The sequence below is a fragment of the Bombus vancouverensis genome, chromosome 4, assembly GCF_051014615.1.
Source record: "Bombus vancouverensis nearcticus chromosome 4, iyBomVanc1_principal, whole genome shotgun sequence".
NCBI lineage: Eukaryota > Metazoa > Arthropoda > Insecta > Hymenoptera > Apidae > Bombus > Bombus vancouverensis.
In genome coordinates, this window is record NC_134914.1 from 18222627 (window position 1) to 18241530 (window position 18904).

General features: G+C 34.0%; 3 protein-coding genes across 12 annotated transcripts; 2 read left to right on the plus strand and 1 right to left on the minus strand.

Annotated features, from left to right (window-relative positions):
• Window positions 1-130: 130 nt before the first annotated feature.
• Pi3K92E (phosphatidylinositol 3-kinase 92E) lies at window positions 131-8241 on the minus strand. Its single transcript, XM_076618025.1, has 11 exons — window positions 7773-8241; window positions 7374-7692; window positions 6810-7268; window positions 3761-4192; window positions 3229-3659; window positions 2796-3089; window positions 2406-2684; window positions 2010-2279; window positions 1592-1906; window positions 1047-1509; window positions 131-959 (listed from the first exon to the last, which is right to left on the minus strand). Exons 2-11 carry the CDS (start codon window positions 7515-7517, stop codon window positions 828-830), a joined length of 3219 nt encoding a protein of 1072 aa, XP_076474140.1. The 5' UTR covers window positions 7518-7692; window positions 7773-8241; the 3' UTR covers window positions 131-827.
• On the plus strand, window positions 4333-6812 carry Spindly (spindle apparatus coiled-coil protein 1 spindly). Of its 2 annotated transcripts, XM_033350953.2 has the most exons (7): window positions 4333-4485; window positions 4597-4843; window positions 4939-5242; window positions 5348-5468; window positions 5536-5845; window positions 5965-6121; window positions 6193-6812. In XM_033350953.2, exons 1-7 carry the CDS (start codon window positions 4473-4475, stop codon window positions 6709-6711), a joined length of 1671 nt encoding a protein of 556 aa, XP_033206844.2. In that variant the 5' UTR covers window positions 4333-4472; the 3' UTR covers window positions 6712-6812. The 2 variants fall into 2 exon arrangements, with proteins under 2 accessions (XP_033206844.2, XP_076474143.1); XM_076618028.1 differs by lacking the exon at window positions 4333-4485 and having other exon boundaries at window positions 4584-4843.
• A 124-nt stretch (window positions 8242-8365) lies between the features above and the next one.
• Window positions 8366-18706, plus strand: Nup98-96 (nuclear pore complex protein Nup98-96). Of its 9 annotated transcripts, XM_033350934.2 has the most exons (28): window positions 8500-8655; window positions 8727-8857; window positions 9123-9197; window positions 9288-9497; window positions 9797-10039; window positions 10133-10336; window positions 10665-10748; window positions 10889-11068; window positions 11194-11333; window positions 11443-11758; window positions 11987-12170; window positions 12258-12369; window positions 12471-12611; window positions 12707-13759; window positions 13838-13981; window positions 14069-14183; window positions 14279-14422; window positions 14519-14701; window positions 14782-14958; window positions 15046-15275; window positions 15366-15612; window positions 15801-15938; window positions 16032-16302; window positions 16407-16673; window positions 16751-17071; window positions 17376-17473; window positions 17632-17878; window positions 17975-18706. In XM_033350934.2, the coding sequence occupies exons 3-28, from the start codon at window positions 9167-9169 to the stop codon at window positions 18153-18155; spliced, it is 5661 nt and encodes a 1886-aa protein (XP_033206825.2). In that variant the 5' UTR covers window positions 8500-8655; window positions 8727-8857; window positions 9123-9166; the 3' UTR covers window positions 18156-18706. The 9 variants fall into 9 exon arrangements, with proteins under 9 accessions (XP_033206828.2, XP_033206825.2, XP_076474137.1 ...); XM_033350937.2 differs by lacking the exons at window positions 8500-8655; window positions 8727-8857 and adding an exon at window positions 8366-8493; XM_076618022.1 differs by having other exon boundaries at window positions 8500-8857.
• The last annotated feature ends 198 nt before the right edge of the window (window positions 18707-18904 follow it).

Consider the following 18904-nt stretch of genomic DNA (forward strand, 5'->3'; position numbering starts at 1 on the left):
GCGTATTTGTACTTCTTTCCCAGCTTTTCTGTTTATATTCGGTAACAGTGAAATAATTTAATACTGTAAAACAAACATTTCATAAATCTTTTTATAAAGGTTGTTCGAATAACGAAGAAGGAAAACAAGATGAAGAATAACTTCGTTTATTACAATCGATACAATAGTATTCCAGGATTCAGAAATTTCGTGGATTATTCAAAGTTTACTCCAAGCCTTTGACCATTCTTTGTTACAATCGGAAGATTATAAGACTGCTGGTAGAATAGCACAGCCGTGATACTGCAACAATCTTGTCAGGCGAGCGAATTGTCTTGAAACATTCCTTTCAAAGTAACGCCTGCTTATCTTCTGTTTATGAGAATCCTGCGATCGCAATGTCAACCAATGATATGTACTATACACGTATTTCGCTTCTATTTTCCGTCCACTTATCATAAGTGGCAAAAAGGGGGGTGTAGCATATAAATGTACAATAAAGAATCGAACGCCTGTGCGTGCGTAGTATGTGATAATGTGTATGAAATATAGAGAAAGAAATAACGAGGGAAAGAAAAGGAGTCAGAGAGGAGGCGTGGGGATAAGGATGCGCACGCGTTACGGTTATACGGCAACGAGAAAAATAGTTGCTGGTGATCAACAAAATCTGTCTAATCATTCCATCGTCTGCGTCTCTTCTTTACAGCAAACATGTATATTCTTTCCGTGAAGAATCATTCATCATCCAAATCAAGTTTTGCACATTTGAATGATACGATGGCACTTGTTCGTCGATAAGCATGTGCCAATCGAATTCATTCGTTTCAGTTTGTTTTATTTTGTTCCGCTCATGTCGTTTTATTGTTTTTCGACATATTATGAGAAGCCCAGTTTAACGAAGTTTTCCACGAATTACAAAGAGCTTCGTCAAATTTACTCCTAAAATGTTTTTGTGCCTCGCTTTCAGACATCTCGAGTACCTATTTATGAACAATCGCATCAAACCTCTAGCTAACATATGTACTCTTTCTAAATTCAGAAGGAAAGAAAAAAAACTGATAACGTACCAGAGTATCTCTTAAATAATTAAGATCTTTTTCCGATGATAATTCAGGTAATCCCGTTGATATCATCATAGCAAACAATGATAATATTAGACCTCCATGTTGTCGTAGAACGAGAAAAGCTTGTTCGCAGTGACTCTGAAATCGTTGAAATTCAACTGCTTGACCCTTCTTTGTCTGACCCTTATTTATTACATGTACGAAATCATTGGTCAACACGAAGGGCACGCGTTCACGCCTGAATCCAAATTTCTCTTTAAAGTGTCCAAGTATGTGACCAAAATCAACGTGAAACAATTGACCGGTTTTCTTCACCATTATATTATCCGAATGTCTATCCGCAATTCCGAGAACATACGTAGCCACGCAATAACCCGCGCAGCTTAAAGTAAATTCCTCGATAGCTCTATTCAACGCTGTCTCGGTGTGATTATGGTCTTTCAACCAAGCAAGTAAAGATCCTCGCCTATAGTGATACAAAAATAATTTGAAGAATATAATACAGATCGTGTGTCGTAAAGATACATAATATCTCTATTTGAATATACCTAAAAGCAGCAGTTGCCGAAAAAGTGCCTTTTTCCTTTTGAATATTTGCAATCGTTTCTGCATTTAGAACCACCTCGATCATGCCAACTCTATTTTCCGTTGATATGCAACCGTAAGGATTCATACGTAAATCTAGACCTTCTTTTTTCCACAGCTTATCCATGATTCGCAACATCTGCAGCGTAAGCATATCTTGCCTCAAATCATCTCCATGCTTCAATATCAAGTAAATATCATCACCGAACGGATCAGCATTTTCAAAAACTAACCAAAGTGGCCGCATCTTGCTGTCCATTACTCTACATTTCTCGATTCTGTAAACGATTGATATTTTTGTAAAAAGCCCAATGTAAATAATAAAGTTGCTTAAGATAATGAATTCAAGTTTCTGCATATCATCTTAATGCAGAAGCTTACTTAATGCGTTTCCATCGAAAACTTGGATCCAATGGATTTAAAACGTTTGACAACGCATCTTGACAATGAGGTTCTTGAATAAATTCTTGAAATCCTTGTAACGTGGCTTTCCGATCTTTTCGCTGTTTTATTTGTTCAGAAGCACATTTCAATTTGCCCAAACATTCCATTTGTTTAAACAGCGATCGCATATGCTGTTGGCTTCCTCTACAATACGCTTCTAATATTAAACCAAAACGAACTGATACAGCACCCACTTGCATCTCCGATCTAGCAAAAAGTGTTCATAAAAGAGAAATAAGTGATTATATAAGATATAAGTGAATTCGAAGAAATACGATGAGTACGAAATAAAAGAAACGAATCGAATACAAGTGGAGAATATACAGTACCAACCTAAGATGCCAGAATAAGAAATGACCAATGCTTCGATTGTTAAGAGCACGTCTCAGTAGAAACTCCGTCAGTTCACAAGATAAATAATTTTCGTGTTTTAACGCTTGTACCAGCTGCAATAGATAAAGGCTCAAATCTTCGTCGCTGACATCCATTAAACAACGCACAGCAAAACTTCGAACATTTTGATCAGCGTAAGCATAATCCAATAATTCAAGTGCCTTTTCGACGGGTAATTTGGGCCACTGTTGCACCAGCGCCGTAGCTTCAGCTACTTCCCTGTATACGTCGAGAATCGGAAAGTAGATTTAAACGTTCTCTTTTTCTATGAAAATGGACGACGTTAAAATAACTCCTATCATTTGGTATTTCGAATATTTAGATTTTCACCTATGATCATTCCATTCCACGCAGTGCAACAACCTGGCCAACAGCGTGGGTATCTCAAGAAGACAGTGATGCCTTAATGTCCACATTATCTTTCGTTCTTGCTCGTGAAGCTCGTGTAGTGGATCTCTATCCGCTAATAATCGAAGTTGCTCGAGTTGCTGAAGCTTACCGACATCAGATTCTTGATCAGGTTCTTCTTGGATCGAACGTTCGGCAGATGATTCCCGTAACTTTCTCGCATATTCCACCATTTTCTCCGGAGTTGGATAAAGAACGGATTTGTCTTTCCCATAACTAATAGAAATACGCAAACAGACAAACAACTCTAATGTATATAGGATGACGGAAGCGGAGTATAGAAACGGAGATTTTTCAGGAAATAAAAAGAAGAAAGAAGAAATAAGAGAAAGAAAGAATAAAAAGACTTACTTACTTTGGAAATGTTAACATTAAAGCAGCCGCTCTATCTATATGGGGATTTGAGACTACCGTTCCGAGAGGGTGCAGAAGATCGTCGTTTTGCATGTCCTCGGCATACGTCCACGTATAGAGTGTCATTGCTCCCGTTTTTAATTGAGATTTAAAATCATATATGGTTGTATTCGCCCAGCATAATGGATTTATAAAAAATTCCTGTTTGGTATCTTTAACTAGTCTACGACTTTTCAGTCCTTTCGCAGTCTTACTAATTTCATATAGAACAAAACACAGCCTAGCCATTCGTGGTATATCCCGCACTTTTATATCAAACCTCAACGGTTCTTCCCATTCGCAACTTCCGTCGGAACTGACAATAGTTTCTTTAGTCTTCTGGCTTTCACACAGAGATTTTCCACCATGAAAAAGGCCAGCTTGAAGGCCAATCTATAGAAACGAAAATTAAACAAGAAACATAAATCAGCTGCTGCAAAAGATAATATCTTGAAACGAGTCACGTTTACCGATTACCGAAGCGTGATTTATACCTCAACGGTACGATGGGCTGCATCGCAGTTTAATCGTGATATACCATTCACAGTAAAAACAAACGGTTCCTCTATTTTCCAAGCAGATATATGTTTACCCTTCTTACGTAAAGTTAACGTAGAAAAGGAAGGCCTTGTACGTTGTAAGGTATCTACTTCTACGTTCTCTGCAGTACTTTCTTGATCAACAGAGACGCTATCTCTATTTAGAGTAACCAATGTAGGAGTAATATCTTTCGCTAAACAATCTTGAATATAACTAAACTGTATTAAAGGATAATCTCCAATTAAATACTCTTCCTGTCCGCAAACCTTTAGAGTAAAATCGTTTGGATGTCCTTTTGACATTAAAGTGTTCGCTCGTTTATTTAAAATAGATACCAATAACTGATATGGCGTCGTAGTGTGTGGTATTTGAAATGTAAAGGCCGTCTGAAATCAAATTGCAGTTGCACGCAAATATTGTATATATGTCTTTTAGGAAGATAAAATAGCTTTCGTCTTTTAACGTTTAGTTTCAAATGTTCCGCCTTTTAATGTATAGGCGGAACGGAACCGGAAATAACTGAAATAAGGATCGAAGAAGTAGAAAGAGGGGGACAGACGAAGAGAGAGGGAGAAAAGAAATTGAAATTGAAATAGAAAAGAAAAGCATATCAACAACAGAGGTCTGTGCTTTTTACATACCAACTGTAATTGAAAAGAAACAACAATGGATTGGTCAGGTAAGATAAACAACGTGTGCGTGTGCCGAATGTTGATTTTTCAATAATGTTCGTCGTGTTTAACTTTGAATGTACAAAAGGTAACTTAACCTTTAACTATGTTTACACAAGATTCAATGAATGAAGGGTGCAATGAAGAATATATGGAAGATTCTGAAATACTTAATCAGAGTCGTTCCTATAATGTATTAAAAGCTGAATACGAAAAATGCAGACAAGAAAATCATGATCTAAAACGAAAACTTCGAGTAAACGAAGCAATGCTACGGGAGGTTCATGAGGCAAATGAAATACTTGAACATTCTCATGATCAACAAATTTCCGAGAAAAAACAATATATTTTAAAAGTCGACGAAAAGTAAATATACGAAATTTCTATGTAGCAAACAATCGTTTGTTAATCTCTTTTTGCTAGATACTTCTTCTATTCTTTCTATTTGTTCTTTGTTTTAGACATCGCACTCTCACGAAAGAGTATGAAAACACAATTTTGAATCTAGAAACGAAATTAGAGCAACAAGCGGAAGAAATTGAAAAATTACGACAACGTGCTGATCAATGTATAAAGACTGAATGCGAAGCTGTTATCGTAGATCAATTCGCAAATCTTTCTTTCGAAACAGACAATATCTCCCTAAAAAAACGCGTCGATGAACTTTTATCGATACTACAAGAAGAAAGAAAGAAATATGAATATGCGGAAGAATCGATCGCGGAATTAAAATCTCGATGCGACCATTATGAACATTATACACGAGTGAGGAGCGAATTATTCATGTATTTGATATTGAAAATTAAATTATTTATACCCGTGATCGTGAATCTCATAAAATAAAATGCAAAATCCTTTTTCTATCGATAGAGTATCAAAGAACAACTAGCGGAGAAAGATCAAACTTTGGAAGAAATTCGCGCAGAGCTTTCTTTGAAACGTACAGAACTGGAATCACTTCAAATGGATCCTACATGTAAATCACGCAAAGGTAAGCACCGATGCAAATTATGCAGTTTCATTACTATCACAGACTATCTAACTCACTTTTTTCTCAGGCAATTCAATATTTGCTGAAGTGGAAGATCGTCGGCAGAATGTAATGAATAAAATGAATGTATTACGTGAAAAGTACATGGAACTCAAACGCATATGTAAATCACAAATTATGGAGATCAAAAAACTGAGAACAGAACGTGTTGCAACACTTAGGAAGTTGGATAATGACGCAGATCATACATTTATAGAAAATGAGGAATTAATTAAGAAATACAAAAGTAGAATATCAGATCTTGAAAACAAACTGAAGATTGAAATCAAGAAAAATAGTAATTCGAAACAATTGAATTGTAGCGATACATCTTTTAGGTACAAAATGTTAATCAAATTATATTATGAAATTCTGCAATAACCAATATGTTTTTGTTCATTGCTGTCTTTCTGTGCTTTCTTGTTTCTATTTTTCTATACTATTTTCGAAATTATAGGTACTTTCAATCTCTGGTAGATACTCAGAAAAAAGAAATGGAAGAACTTCGTATAAAAGTTGAAGATCTTTGTACAAAACTTCTGATGCAAGAAGAAACAAAAATGAACATCACCAAACAACTACATTATTGGCGTTACAAAGCTTCCTCTTTGGAGGTAATTGTTTTTATTTTTTGTGCCTATAGAAATGAGAATGATCTTGCGTAACCATTTTTATATTTTTAAAGGTTCAAATGTATGCTGCGCAAGCAGAATTGAGATTAGATCTTATGAATGATGCAGAACATGAAGTTTCAAATGTACTTAAAGATGTCACACATAAGGCAGAACATGAAGATTCAAATGTACTCAAAGATCTCACACATAAGTATAATACTGGTGCAACAATTGACGAAAAACAATCCACTTCTAACCAAAGAATAAAAAGTTCTGCTCATGCACTTCCATTAAATTATTCTCTTGAAATTGAGCATACTGGTTGTTTGGTTGAGAATCCAGAAGAATATAAAACCCACATACAATTAACAGACAAAGAAAATAGCAACAATACTAGCAGTGATATAGAAGTCAAGATTATTACACCAAAAAGATCATGCAAATTTGAGCATAACCAAAGTACTAATAACGATGAGAACAAACCTTTCCACTCTGTGGAGAATACAGCCATTAAGAAGAGTAAGGTCTCACCAAGCACAACAGAACATGAATATCCTGTTGTTTACATATCAACTAATTTCAATGATTAATAAAAATTTGTTATATAACATGCATACCCGATATAGAGAAATATTTTAATTTTTATATACAAGTGACAATAAATGTAATAAAGCAGCTGTTGTCTTACCTCTGTATTCTCAAATTTAGTGACAAGAACGATATTCCCATCTTTTAATCGACATTCGATATTTTTTGGTATTGTGGCAGTTGGTGCTAATCGGGTAGGAAACTGGTAACGTACTTTTTCCATCCAAGACTTCTTTTGTCTTGCCATTGCAACTTCATCTCCTAAAACTCTCATTTTCCATCTGAAGTCATTCACTTCTGAATTCTTTAAGGCTGTAAACTCGTGTAATCCTTTTCCAATGAGAAGACCAATTTGGGAATCTAAATTTCTATCGCTTTTAACACCTTCACGCTCTATAACTTTAAGCACAGAACAAAATGGTTTTATATCACATAAACGTCTTGTTTCATCTCGTAGTTCTTCTGCTTCTGCATTAGAGTTGATACATGAAAATACATAGGACGGAGCATCTTTTAATGTACCATGAAGAGGATATTTGCTGGCTTCATCCCAGAGGTCCTATGTAAAAATATATATTGACATTGATATTTTAAGTTACTCTTGTTTATAGCATATAAAAAGGCAATATTAGTCTTGTTATGTTTTATTAAATTTTTGACCTACCTCTTTAATTTCGGCCAAAGTGATATTGCGATTAGTCTCTAAGGGTATAACGACCCCATTTGGCATTAAACAAGTTAGTTCAACAACTTCCGTGGGTGATATTGCCCAAAAGTTGTAAGTATACGCACTCGGTATATGTACCATCGTGTTAAATCTTCTCTTTAGGATGTAGAAAAATTTAATAAAATACAAAGAACCGTAGCTCAAATGCAATTAATTGAAGAAAAAAACACGAAATGTATCGTGCAAGTCGCATCGCGACCGAAAGTATCCTTTCTCTTTTAAGCAATATGACTTCATTGAAACGTTTGATAACAAGCTGTATAATACAGAAAACAATCATACGATCAACATATCTTTTCTATGGATCTTTTTCTTCATTTTTACAACCATACATACGACTGTAAATTTTATTCAACTATGAATTTCGTAAAGTTGTATACTGAGGCTAAATAGCAAACTTGCTTGGTTTTTTTACTAATTATTATCTATTGTATTTGTAAAGTTCAGTCCATCGATATCTATTGTGTGCTTTAATACAAAATGTAACTTTGTTCGACTTGGATCACAACTAAAGTCCATACAATCGCTTCTCTCTGTGTACGATACACTACTAGTCAGCCATTATTTTTATAAATGCATTCTACCCACCTACTTACACGTACATTTCAGTATATACGTGTATATCAAAGCAAAATTAGTCTCTTTTTCTATTGGGTCTCATTTCAATCGAATTCTATGATGCTGTTTCTTTAACTTCTTCATAATGCCTTTTAACTTATACTTCTTACTGTATATTTAATTTAATAATCTCATATTATAATACAATATTTCTAGTCCAAATATTGATCATTGTTTAATTTCACTATACAAAATAAAAACATAAATATACGATAATAATGTAAAAGTCCCTACTTGGCTCCGAATTAAAAAAGTTCTAGATGTTGTTATTTGTTAATTCAATTTAACAAAAAGGTTTCTAAATACAGATTTATCAACGTGAAACGTGACATACTAATTGCAGAACTTTTTTACCTTCTATCTTGTCTACCCTGCTGGTTACCGATTTATTCGTATGAAAATTATAATATCGTCACTGTATTATCGATTGACTTTCGAGGTTTGCCATTTTACGACGTATATTATGCGCACTTACGTGATATCTACGAATTTTACGTGTCTATAATTCAGTATCAATAATCAGCAATCGAGGTAGTTGAAACGTATGAATCCCGCGAAACGATATATTGTAGCTTTTCATATATCGTTTGTTGAATTCTTGGTAATATCATCAAAAATTTCATTTGTGTAACCTCTTTATCAAGTAATTATTTGTATCAAAACAAATTTTAGAAGATGTACAGTTTGAGAAGAATTCGTTTCATAAAATTGTAACAGACGATTTTAATGTACTCATAACAATTCTGCGACAAATGGTCAATTACAGTGAATGACAATTTATTCTTACTTCTGGCGTCTTAACGGTAACTTTCTTAACGTTTTAAGAGAAAAAGGGAAAGAAAATAGAGATCATAGTGTTATCGCGCGTGAATCTTGTGCAGTTCCGTATCACATTTTGATTTCATCAAGTTAAAGATTTCAGAGAATACTGTAAAATTTATAATAATACCTGAGTATATATTATTTAATATATTGTGTTTTATAGTTTTAGTAAATTTGAATCCGATGTAACGATGGATTTTATTATTTCGAAATATTTGTTTTGAACTTTTTTATTTACTATTGCAGGTGCCAATAAATATTAAAAACAAATTAGGATCATCCTATTAAGCATGTTTGGTCAAACTGGAAATACCTCTTTTAGTAAGTAAAACGAATTATATCTGTATTTTGTATTCCCTATCTTCTTTTATATCCTTATGTAAATCCTGTTTTAATTTATCTTTATTGTAGGTAGTTTTAATACACCGACGCAATCCAGTCCATTTGGGCAATCTGCGTTTGGTAAACCAATCACTACAACAAGTTTTGGTTCTGGTGCTACACCAGTCTTTGGCAGTGGTAATACTTCTCTCTTTAGTTCAAAGCCTGCAGGTTCTACCACTGGTGGTTTGTTCGGCAATACTACAACTCCACCTGCATTTACTCAACCATCTTTTGGAGGTAGCGATTCATAGATCATTCTACTAGCTCTAATTCAAATATCCATATAAATATTTGTAAAAAATATAAAATATCATTTTGTTAGCATTAATTTATAATTATCAACATACTGTCTTTCGTTTTTTTTACTGATCCTTAAATACAGTTAATAATTTGATCAACATAATGAATATAGTAAAAGTTTAAATTTTGTTATGTTTGTATATGTTTCTTGATTTGCAATATGATCGAATTTTATCTGTGTAAATGAAAATATCAGGTAACGAATTGTTGTTATACTAAAATTTTCTTTTCTATAGGGTTTGGTACAACAAATACAAATACCAATTTATTTGGCTCTCAGCAGAATGCAAGTACAAATCTTTTTGGTACAAATACTGCAACGTCAGCATTTGGTCAGTCAAATAAACCAGCTGGATTTGGTTTTGGTACTACATCTGGTACAAATTTATTTGGACAACCCCAACAATCAACTCAGCAAACCACGCCTTTTGGGCAAAGCAGTACCACTGGAAATACAAATTTATTTGGTGCAACACCTGGTATGTTTATAATTTATAGTTATATAAATTATAAGAAAAATCTATTCTACTATTTGATCTAGAAAGACAGATTTGAGAAGAATCTCATTCTAGGTTTTGGCAATGCAAACACGGCAACCACAAGTATAACTGGTACTGTCGTTAAATTTGCTCCTATGATTACTACTGATTCCATGTCCAAGAATGGTATATCTCATACTATATCGGTGAGACATTGTTGCATTGCGACAATGAAAGAATATGAATCAAAATCGTACGAAGAGTTACGTTTCGAAGATTATTCTGTGGGACGAAAAGGTAAAAATTATCACGATCTATTGTAATTATATGATCCAATTAATTGAAATTATTACATATCTATAATAATATTCTCTTGATACTTATACATGATATTATATATGTTGAGTGATTGCGAACAATACGAACCTGTGCGTGTGCACGTGTGTTAGTATGCGCGGTTGGTTTACAGAGTCGCGTGAAGATTTAACTGATTCTATAAGATGGACTCTATCAGAGTGCTGTGTTATTGATGAGTGAGAGAGTTTTAACCAAATGTGTTGTGTTCTCTATTCGAGTACGCGAATCCTACATATATCATGTTATTTGTGTTTCCTTTGATGCTTAGGACCCAGTACAGGAATCTTTGGTGCACCAGCACAACCTTCACCTTTTGGTAATGCAGGGGCAGGTACTAGTACTGCAACAACGGGTAAAATATTCTAATGCAAATTAGTTATTGCATATTTACTAGATGTTATACTTCAGGACTAAATAGCTTAACGTTTATTCTTAAAATTGAACTATTTCTATTGTTTATCTTCTCGATAATTGTTTCATATTTTAAATTAGGCTTTGGTGGAATGAGCGCTGGCTTTGGAGCGACCACACAGTCTGGCTCAAGTGGTCTATTTGGAAAGCCTATAAGTACTTTTGGTACACCCTCGACAACAACAACAAATAATTTTGCTTTTAATTCTACTCCAAGCACTAATCTGTTTGGTTCTAATACCCAGAATAAACCATTTGGTAGTAAGTATCTAATTTTTCAAATACCATCGGTAATTTTCGTTGTTGCTAATGTCACTTTAGAATTACTATATCGGTGTCGGTAAACACGTCTGTATAAATTATTTATATGCGCAAAATACAACTAGATTTATCTACAGCAGCAGCTCCAACCCCACTTTTTGCAACCAGCAATACTAACCAAACTGCTGGTACAGGTTTCGGTGGCATTAATACGGGTCAAAACACTGCTTTCGGCTCCGCATTTGGTTCAACGCAACCGAATCAGGTAATACAAAGAAGAAATAAGAGAAATTTTTCATTAATCATTAATCATAACCATCGATCGTGATTGTATTCTGATCGATGTTAACATTCTTATATTTATCTTTTTACAGAGTATTGGTCTATTTAACCAAAACAAATCAGCTTTTAACGCACCTTCCACATCGTCTAGCACTGGATTTTCCACTTTTGGTCAGACACCAATGAGCAATACGGGTACACCTTTATTCTGTTCTAAATCAACTGGAACGATAGGTTTCGGAGTAAATTCGACTTTCGGTTCGACTGCACCATCGACTTTTGGAACTGCACCAGGTTTCAATGCAGGTCAAAATTCCGGTACTTCGTTGTTTAATACACCTTTTAAGCCTGCAGGACAAACATCTGGATTTTCTTTTGGTTCAACTTCTACACCATCGTCCGGACTCGGTAAATTATTTATATGCTAGCCTTTAATGTGACTATCAATGCATTACGATAATTTCAAATTTCAGTAGCTTTATATTTATTTTGTTTTATAAAGTTTATCTGTATATAATTTTCCAATAGAATAGTAAATTGAATAAAAATAAAGAGAAACAAATAAATAGTGAGTTATATTATTAACGGAGTTTATTGTTAACGGTTATTGATGTTGAATATAAATTTATTTTATAGGTACAAATACGGGTTTAATGTTGGGTAGTGGCTCTACTTTATTTGGTCAGCAAAAATCAGGCGGTTTGTTCGGGAACAGTGGCAATAATGCACCGTTTAATACATCGGGGACGTTTGGATCTTCAACTTTCGGAAATAATACAAATGTAGGAACGGGTATTGGGACTGGATTACTCGGAGCTGGGTATTACATCGAATTTTTGACTATTTTTATTCACATCGATCACGCGATTGAAAGTATTTTAATATGTTTTGTATCTTATCATCACAGAAATACTACGAACCAAGTCAAAAGTTCCGGAACTGTCCCGGTGCATCAACAAATTTTAGCCTTGGTGTCAGCACCTTTCGGCGATTCACCGTTATTAAAAAATCTTTTACCAGTAAGTAGTTTTTAATATGTACGACTGAGAACTTACTTGAGAACTTATTAAAGCACATTTAAGTGATCCATAAATATTATTCGAATATGACATGACTTTAGGCTTCCGGTAAAACAGAAGAGTTATTAAAACCGGCAAACGCGCCATCCAAATTAATGAATGGTCAACAGTATAAGGTTACTGCTGATAATAAATCTCCAAAAATCAAGACCAAAGTTGTTACTCCTGCACAATTATCTAAGGTAAAATATCGATGTAATAAGAATGTTTATGTAATTGGAACTTTCTCCGCTCATAACTTACATGCATCATATATATGTGTAATGAAATTTCGTAGAAGTCAATGTTCGAAGGTCTTGAAGAGGAAGATCCACTCTCGGAAGCATTTCAGCCTCGTCCAAATGCAAAGCGTTTGGTACTACGTCCGAAATCCATATCGAACTCAATAGTTCCATCGCCTACAGAAAGTTCACAAACTGTAGGGAAAAACTTACAATCTCCCGGAAAAGGAGAAGAGAAATCATCTGTAACAAATACATATATTGAAAATACAACTATTGAAACTGTAGATAAAGAAAATCATAGTCAAGATAATAATCGACAATTAGTAAACGATCGAAGATCATCTTTGTCTTGGTTGAAAACGAGCCTTCCACGAAATGGAAAAAATTTAGACGAAGAATCATACGAGACTCAACGGTCGCTATTTTCTAGTCCGAACGCATTGTCCGAAGAGATGATAAACAATACTGTTACTGAATTGCGACCTTATGCTAACGCCAATTCATCAAATCAAAAGTGCTCTGAAATTAACACATCTGTGGATACGTCTTTAAAGAATTCATCTCTCGTTGATAAAACATGTACGGACATTGTGACTCAAAACTCTGATTCGAGTCAAGAATTGGACGAAAGTTCCTTTTCGACGTTACAAACTTCGAGCTGGAAACCAAATGCAGCTAAAGTGACGCTGAAACGTGCTGGTTACTATACAATTCCGCCACTTGATAAATTAGACGAGTATGTTCGCGGTGAAACGTGTATTGTACCAAACTTCACTGTTGGGCGTGAAGATTATGGGAATGTGTATTTCCCTGAATCGTTTGATATATATGGCCTGAATTTAGACGAAATCGTACATTTTCGACACAAGGAAGTCATAATTTATCCAGACGATGAGAAGAAACCACCTATCGGAGAAGGATTAAATCGTAAAGCACAAGTTACTTTAGACCAAGTATGGCCACACGATAAATCTCTACATAAGCCTATTACCGATCCCCAACGTTTAGCTGCGATGGATTACGAGGAAAAATTACGGAGAGTGTCAGCGAAACATGATACTAGATTCTTAGAGTATCGACCTGAAACTGGTTCATGGGTTTTTAAGGTAGCTTAAATCCCAAGCAGTTTTATAATCTTTCTAATCTCATATTTATATTTCTGTCATGGTTATATATCCTTTCAGGTAGATCATTTTTCTAAATATGGCCTAAGCGATTCAGATGAAGAAGATAATAATGTCCCTACAGCGAATGACACGAAAAGATTAAAATTGTGTGCAACTCAACAAAAATGTGCAACCAAGCAGGAGCAGTCAAAAGTAGTTTCAGTAAGACTGTTTTACTCGTTAATTACACAAAAATTGGAATGCCTACACAATCCAAATTTTTACAATCAATTTTTTGTTTTTAATTAGAATAAAGATACTTCCAAGGCCAATGGTTTGAAAACAGCGAATACAGACTATTCAGATTTAGATGCACGTGGACTTCTCTTGGAAGCAATTGTCTCACGCCGGTCGTTTAGAACAGGTGCGTGAGATGTATAACTTTATATTCAATTCGATTACGTATAATTCTATTGTATTTATTGTTACTATACAGTACGAAAAATTCTTTTTCAATAGATCAGAATCGTGAAAAACAACTACCAATAAGTCCAACTGGTGAGAATGCTCGCATTTTGGGTACAGACAGTCATAAACTGCAATTAATGAAGGCCAGCTTCTTTGATGGTAGCGACGAAGAGATTAACGAGGCTTATGATCAAGGTAAACTCTGATTGTGTTAAGATTATATTATTAATTTTTTTATTTATATAATAATGTTTATTCTTATTTAACATTGGAATATTATTACTATTTTAGAATCGAATCGCGCGTTATTTCTTTCCGATCGTAGAAGTTCTTTGCGATGTTTCACCAATACGCCACAAAAGTTAGATGAAGATCAAGACTACGAACCAATTTACAGTCCGATGTTACGATCTAATTTGACAATTCATCGGACGCCAACTATTGCTTATGAAGAATCGACCCTTTCGAAGACAGGTAATATCAGGTTAATGATGTATGTAAGATTAATATTTTGTACATTGTACAAGTTACAAGGGAATCAATTTGTGTTATAGATTCCAAATTGAAACGCTCCATGGACATCGTTGCTAAGACATCAACGATGTATGAAAAAGGTTTACCGGATCCTTCGATAACTCCAGTGACTACAATTCTTCGATGTATTTCTGAAGTGATTCCGTTATCAAAATCTATTATACATAAACTGGAGTCTCGTTCTGTTGCTGATATTGGTAAGCAGCTTTTATCATATTCGTATTTATTAAGAATTCGTGTAGATAATGTAAATAATTATATGCTATTTCTATGTATTAATTTAGGCATACAAATGGGAAGAAGGTTTAAACCAAGCTGGGGACGTGGTTTAACATTACTTACACTGAGTACGAAAAAACAGGCTGACGATGTACTATTAAATAATTCTTTTGAACAAATTGGATCTTACGTATGTGGTCGTTCTCCAGAAGATACAACATCCGTTGGGATAGTCCAACGTATACAAATTTTGGGTGGTAGTGGGACCGGCGAAGAACGCATTAAGACATTCAAAGTAAGTTTCATTTTTAAGCACTTACATTATTTAGATATAGACATTGTAATATTTATTCTTTTATTTTCATTCTTTGTAACATCATTTAAGGAAAGTATAGAAGGTCATCTAAAAATTCAGCTGTCACATCGTGTAATGAATCCAGATGAAGACTGTCTAATTTTTGACGTAGATACAGATATTAATAAGGCGAGCATGGCTTTACACGCACATTGTAGTTTAGCCGAAGAATTTGCAGAACAGTTTGCCACAGATTCCTTTGCTTCCTATGTTGCTAACGTTTGGAAACTCTGTGTAGCTCTTTGGGGAAATTTACCTGATATAAACGTTGCCACAGGTATGTATAATATATATGTTAATTTATAACTTGATCGTTTAATTTTTCAAATGTATTATAATTCAAATTCAAATATAATATTATTTCTTGCTCCATCCCCTCTTTCGTTTATCTTTCCTCCTCTATCTGTAGTCTTTCTTCCCCCGCTTTATTTATTTATTTTATTATTGTGTGTTTCATTATTTTAGAAAATTCAGAAGACCATAGCGTCGTAATTGCGCGGCGAGAGGCAATCGGGCAATGGTTAAGAAACGTTATACGAAAAACTCTCGTGTTGGAGGATACGGATATTAATTATGAAACAAAGATATTGCTTTTACTATCTGGTATGTGTACCTGATAAGTATTGTATGCAATTATATAGAATTTCTGTCTTCCTTTCGACTTATTTTTCTATCATCGTCTATTTGAAATTGTAGCTTTCGAATTAGAAGAGGCGTGTAAAATTGCAAGAGAAATGGGTGATCATTGTTTGGCTTTATTGATGGCGCAGCTGTGTAGTGGAATGCCAATAAAGGTATTAACACAGCAGCAAATTGCATTATGGCAAAATGCCGGTGTTGATGAAAACCTCTCGTTAGATCGGCTAAAGCTTTTTGCACTTGTGGCGGGTGAACCACCTAGTAAACATTGCCCAATCAATGTCTGTGAAGGCTTTGATTGGAAGAGAGCGTTAGCTGTTCATTTGTGGTAAACATCATATTTTCATAACATGATACAATCTTTTTTTTATTTTCATTAAAATATTACAATATACGTATATCTATATATTATATCGTTCGTGTATGGTGCAGGTATTTCTCATCTCCGACTGCCTCTATAAGAGACATATTAGACATTTACGAGGCCTCCTTCGATACAACCAAGACAAATGACGTTTATACGTCGATACCGAAACCTGAATACAAAGGAAATAATTTCGAACTTGAAATAAATAATGGGAAACCAATATATGATCTCTGTTTTCATCTTTTAAAGTTATTTTGCACTGGCAATCATACGTTGGGTGAATTATTGAATCCAGCAACACATACTGCTGATCCAATGGATTACAGACTCAGGTAATGGATCAATTTCTTTTCTCGCAATTTCAAATTCAGTTTAGTTTGTAATCTGAAATAATTTAATTTGATCTCAGTTGGCTGATGCAGCAAGTACTTTTAGCTTTGGGTTATTCACATCTTTCGGAACATGTTGCCATCTTGACACATGTTAATTTTGCAACACAATTAGAAGCATATGATCTCTGGCATTGGGCCATATTCGTAATGTTACATTTAAAAGATGCCGCAAAAAGGAAGACTGCGGTAATGAATTTGTTGCAACGGCATGTCGAAATAGACGATGCTAGTGATTGTCCTGATTTTATCGAGAGAGAAACGTTTTTACGAGAAGAATTGGGTATACCTTCGATTTGGATTCACCATGCGAAAGCCGTGAAAAGTTACGTAGCTAAAAGGTTAGTGGAGAGTAGGATCTATATTAATCATACAATACATGTTTACACATCAAATGCCGTTTCGCGCTAATGTAAACGCATGGTTGCAAACATTTCACATTTAAAATGCAATACACAAGACACATGGTATGATTTTACGTGGAATCTTGATTTGCATGTGTTTAGTTATGGACGAAACGGTTTGTGATGGTTATCGTAGCCGATAAATCTAAATCTCTGTAAATTGGATAAGAAATTCTAATAATAATAGAGTTTAGTGTAATTCTTGACCCAATGTAAGGGAATTTTTTTTCCTTATTTGCAGATACGGGAAAGCAGCTTTCTATTTTATACAAGCAGAACAGTGGAATAAGGCGCATGAAATTATTATTGAATATTTAGCAGCAGATGTTATAATAAACGGTATTATAATAAACGGTTTCATTATGAGTTAATGTTCAAACAGTGTGTTATCTCGTTATGTTAAAGTCATGACTTTTTGTTTATTCTCTATTATATTATTATAAACATTTTCATTATGTTAAAGTTATATGTATGACTTATTTTCAATTTTTGTTCAGAAAATTACGATTACCTGCGCAGCTTATTGCGTCCACTGACTCCTTTAGAATGCAGTAGCACTGTAAGTGGTTGGACATATCAAGGACAATTACTCTGGGAATATATGGAAATAACTATGAATGTTGAATCTTTGCTACGTAATGCCGATCCACGTGGAATAAGTTCTAAATTGGAATCACTAAAACAACGATTGTCAAATCTTCCTTCCAAAATCAATCAATTTCCATGTTTAACTGCGAAACACAGGTAAACTGTTACAATTCTTCCCTTTTACATTTTCTATACAGAGCGTAAAAGATCAGCAAATCGTTAATATTTGAATATGATTATTCTTTGTGATAGGCTTTGTCAAGCGGAAATTGCAAAGAGAACGATACACTTAGCTAGGAATTTGTTACAACTGAACGAGAATAAATCTACGTCGATATATCAACTGGTATCTCAATTACCATTGCCGGAAGACTATGCACAACAAGAGCTTCGTTTTGTCATTAATATGTGCGTGAACGAAATTATATATTAAGCAACATAATTGTTTTTTCGCGAAAATCAACAATCTTCTTCTTTCGGCCAAAATAGATATTTGTGATAATATTTCTTTTTTCATGATTTTGTAATAATAATTATAATGATTTATGAAACGATTTTATGATTTGTAACCACGATAATGGTGATGAAGATTGTAGTACAATTAATTGTGACAATGGTAGTGATAACAACAATAATAATGATAGCGTCAATAATACATTCAATAGTTAAGATTTATAACTTCTATAATTAACAATTAAGAATGTTTATACATATACATATATACATGCTAATTTGTTACTTAGGATATTCTATACCTATAAATATTTAAATAAGTAAATAACAAGCGGAAAAGGACCAGAGAAATGACACGGTTAATGTTGTAAGTTTAGATATTTGAACGATGCTTTTAATTCTATAGAGTGATAATTAAAATACGCATGTCATTATCTGATTGTTTTAATTCTAATTATAGGAAACATTTGAAAAATTTTTCGTTCTATATTGTATGTATTTTCAAAATATAAACCAAATATATTATTATTATTATGTTATTTTATTTTGATATTAGTATGTTATATTGATTATTTAATTAGATGAATTGCGAAAGACGAGACGGTTGTTTTTTAATTATGTGTTTACGTTTGAAAGTGATAAGGTACAAAGGTGGAAAAACCGTTGAAGCTTCCAAAATCCTTGGGATCTAGGAAGTTGTCTCTGCGCTTGGAAATATAGATAGGCGTT

Excerpts from the sequence above, each read along its gene's own strand:
- Spindly (XM_033350953.2), top strand. Across the intron at positions 4,844-4,938 it reads ATTTTAAAAGTCGACGAAAA|ACATCGCACTCTCACGAAAG; the intron begins GTAAATATACGA and ends TCTTTGTTTTAG. Across the intron at positions 5,243-5,347 it reads ATTATGAACATTATACACGA|AGTATCAAAGAACAACTAGC; the intron begins GTGAGGAGCGAA and ends TTCTATCGATAG.
- Pi3K92E (XM_076618025.1), bottom strand. The coding sequence starts at position 7,517 with ATGGTACATATACCGAGTGCGTATACTTACAACTTTTGGGCAATATCA. Across the intron at positions 3,660-3,760 it reads CAGCCCATCGTACCGTTGAG|ATTGGCCTTCAAGCTGGCCT; the intron begins GTATAAATCACG and ends TCGTTTCTATAG. Across the intron at positions 1,907-2,009 it reads TTTCGATGGAAACGCATTAA|AATCGAGAAATGTAGAGTAA; the intron begins GTAAGCTTCTGC and ends AATCGTTTACAG.
- Nup98-96 (XM_033350937.2), top strand. The coding sequence starts at position 9,167 with ATGTTTGGTCAAACTGGAAATACCTCTTTTA. Across the intron at positions 11,069-11,193 it reads CCAGAATAAACCATTTGGTA|ATTTATCTACAGCAGCAGCT; the intron begins GTAAGTATCTAA and ends AAATACAACTAG. Across the intron at positions 14,423-14,518 it reads TAACGAGGCTTATGATCAAG|AATCGAATCGCGCGTTATTT; the intron begins GTAAACTCTGAT and ends TTACTATTTTAG.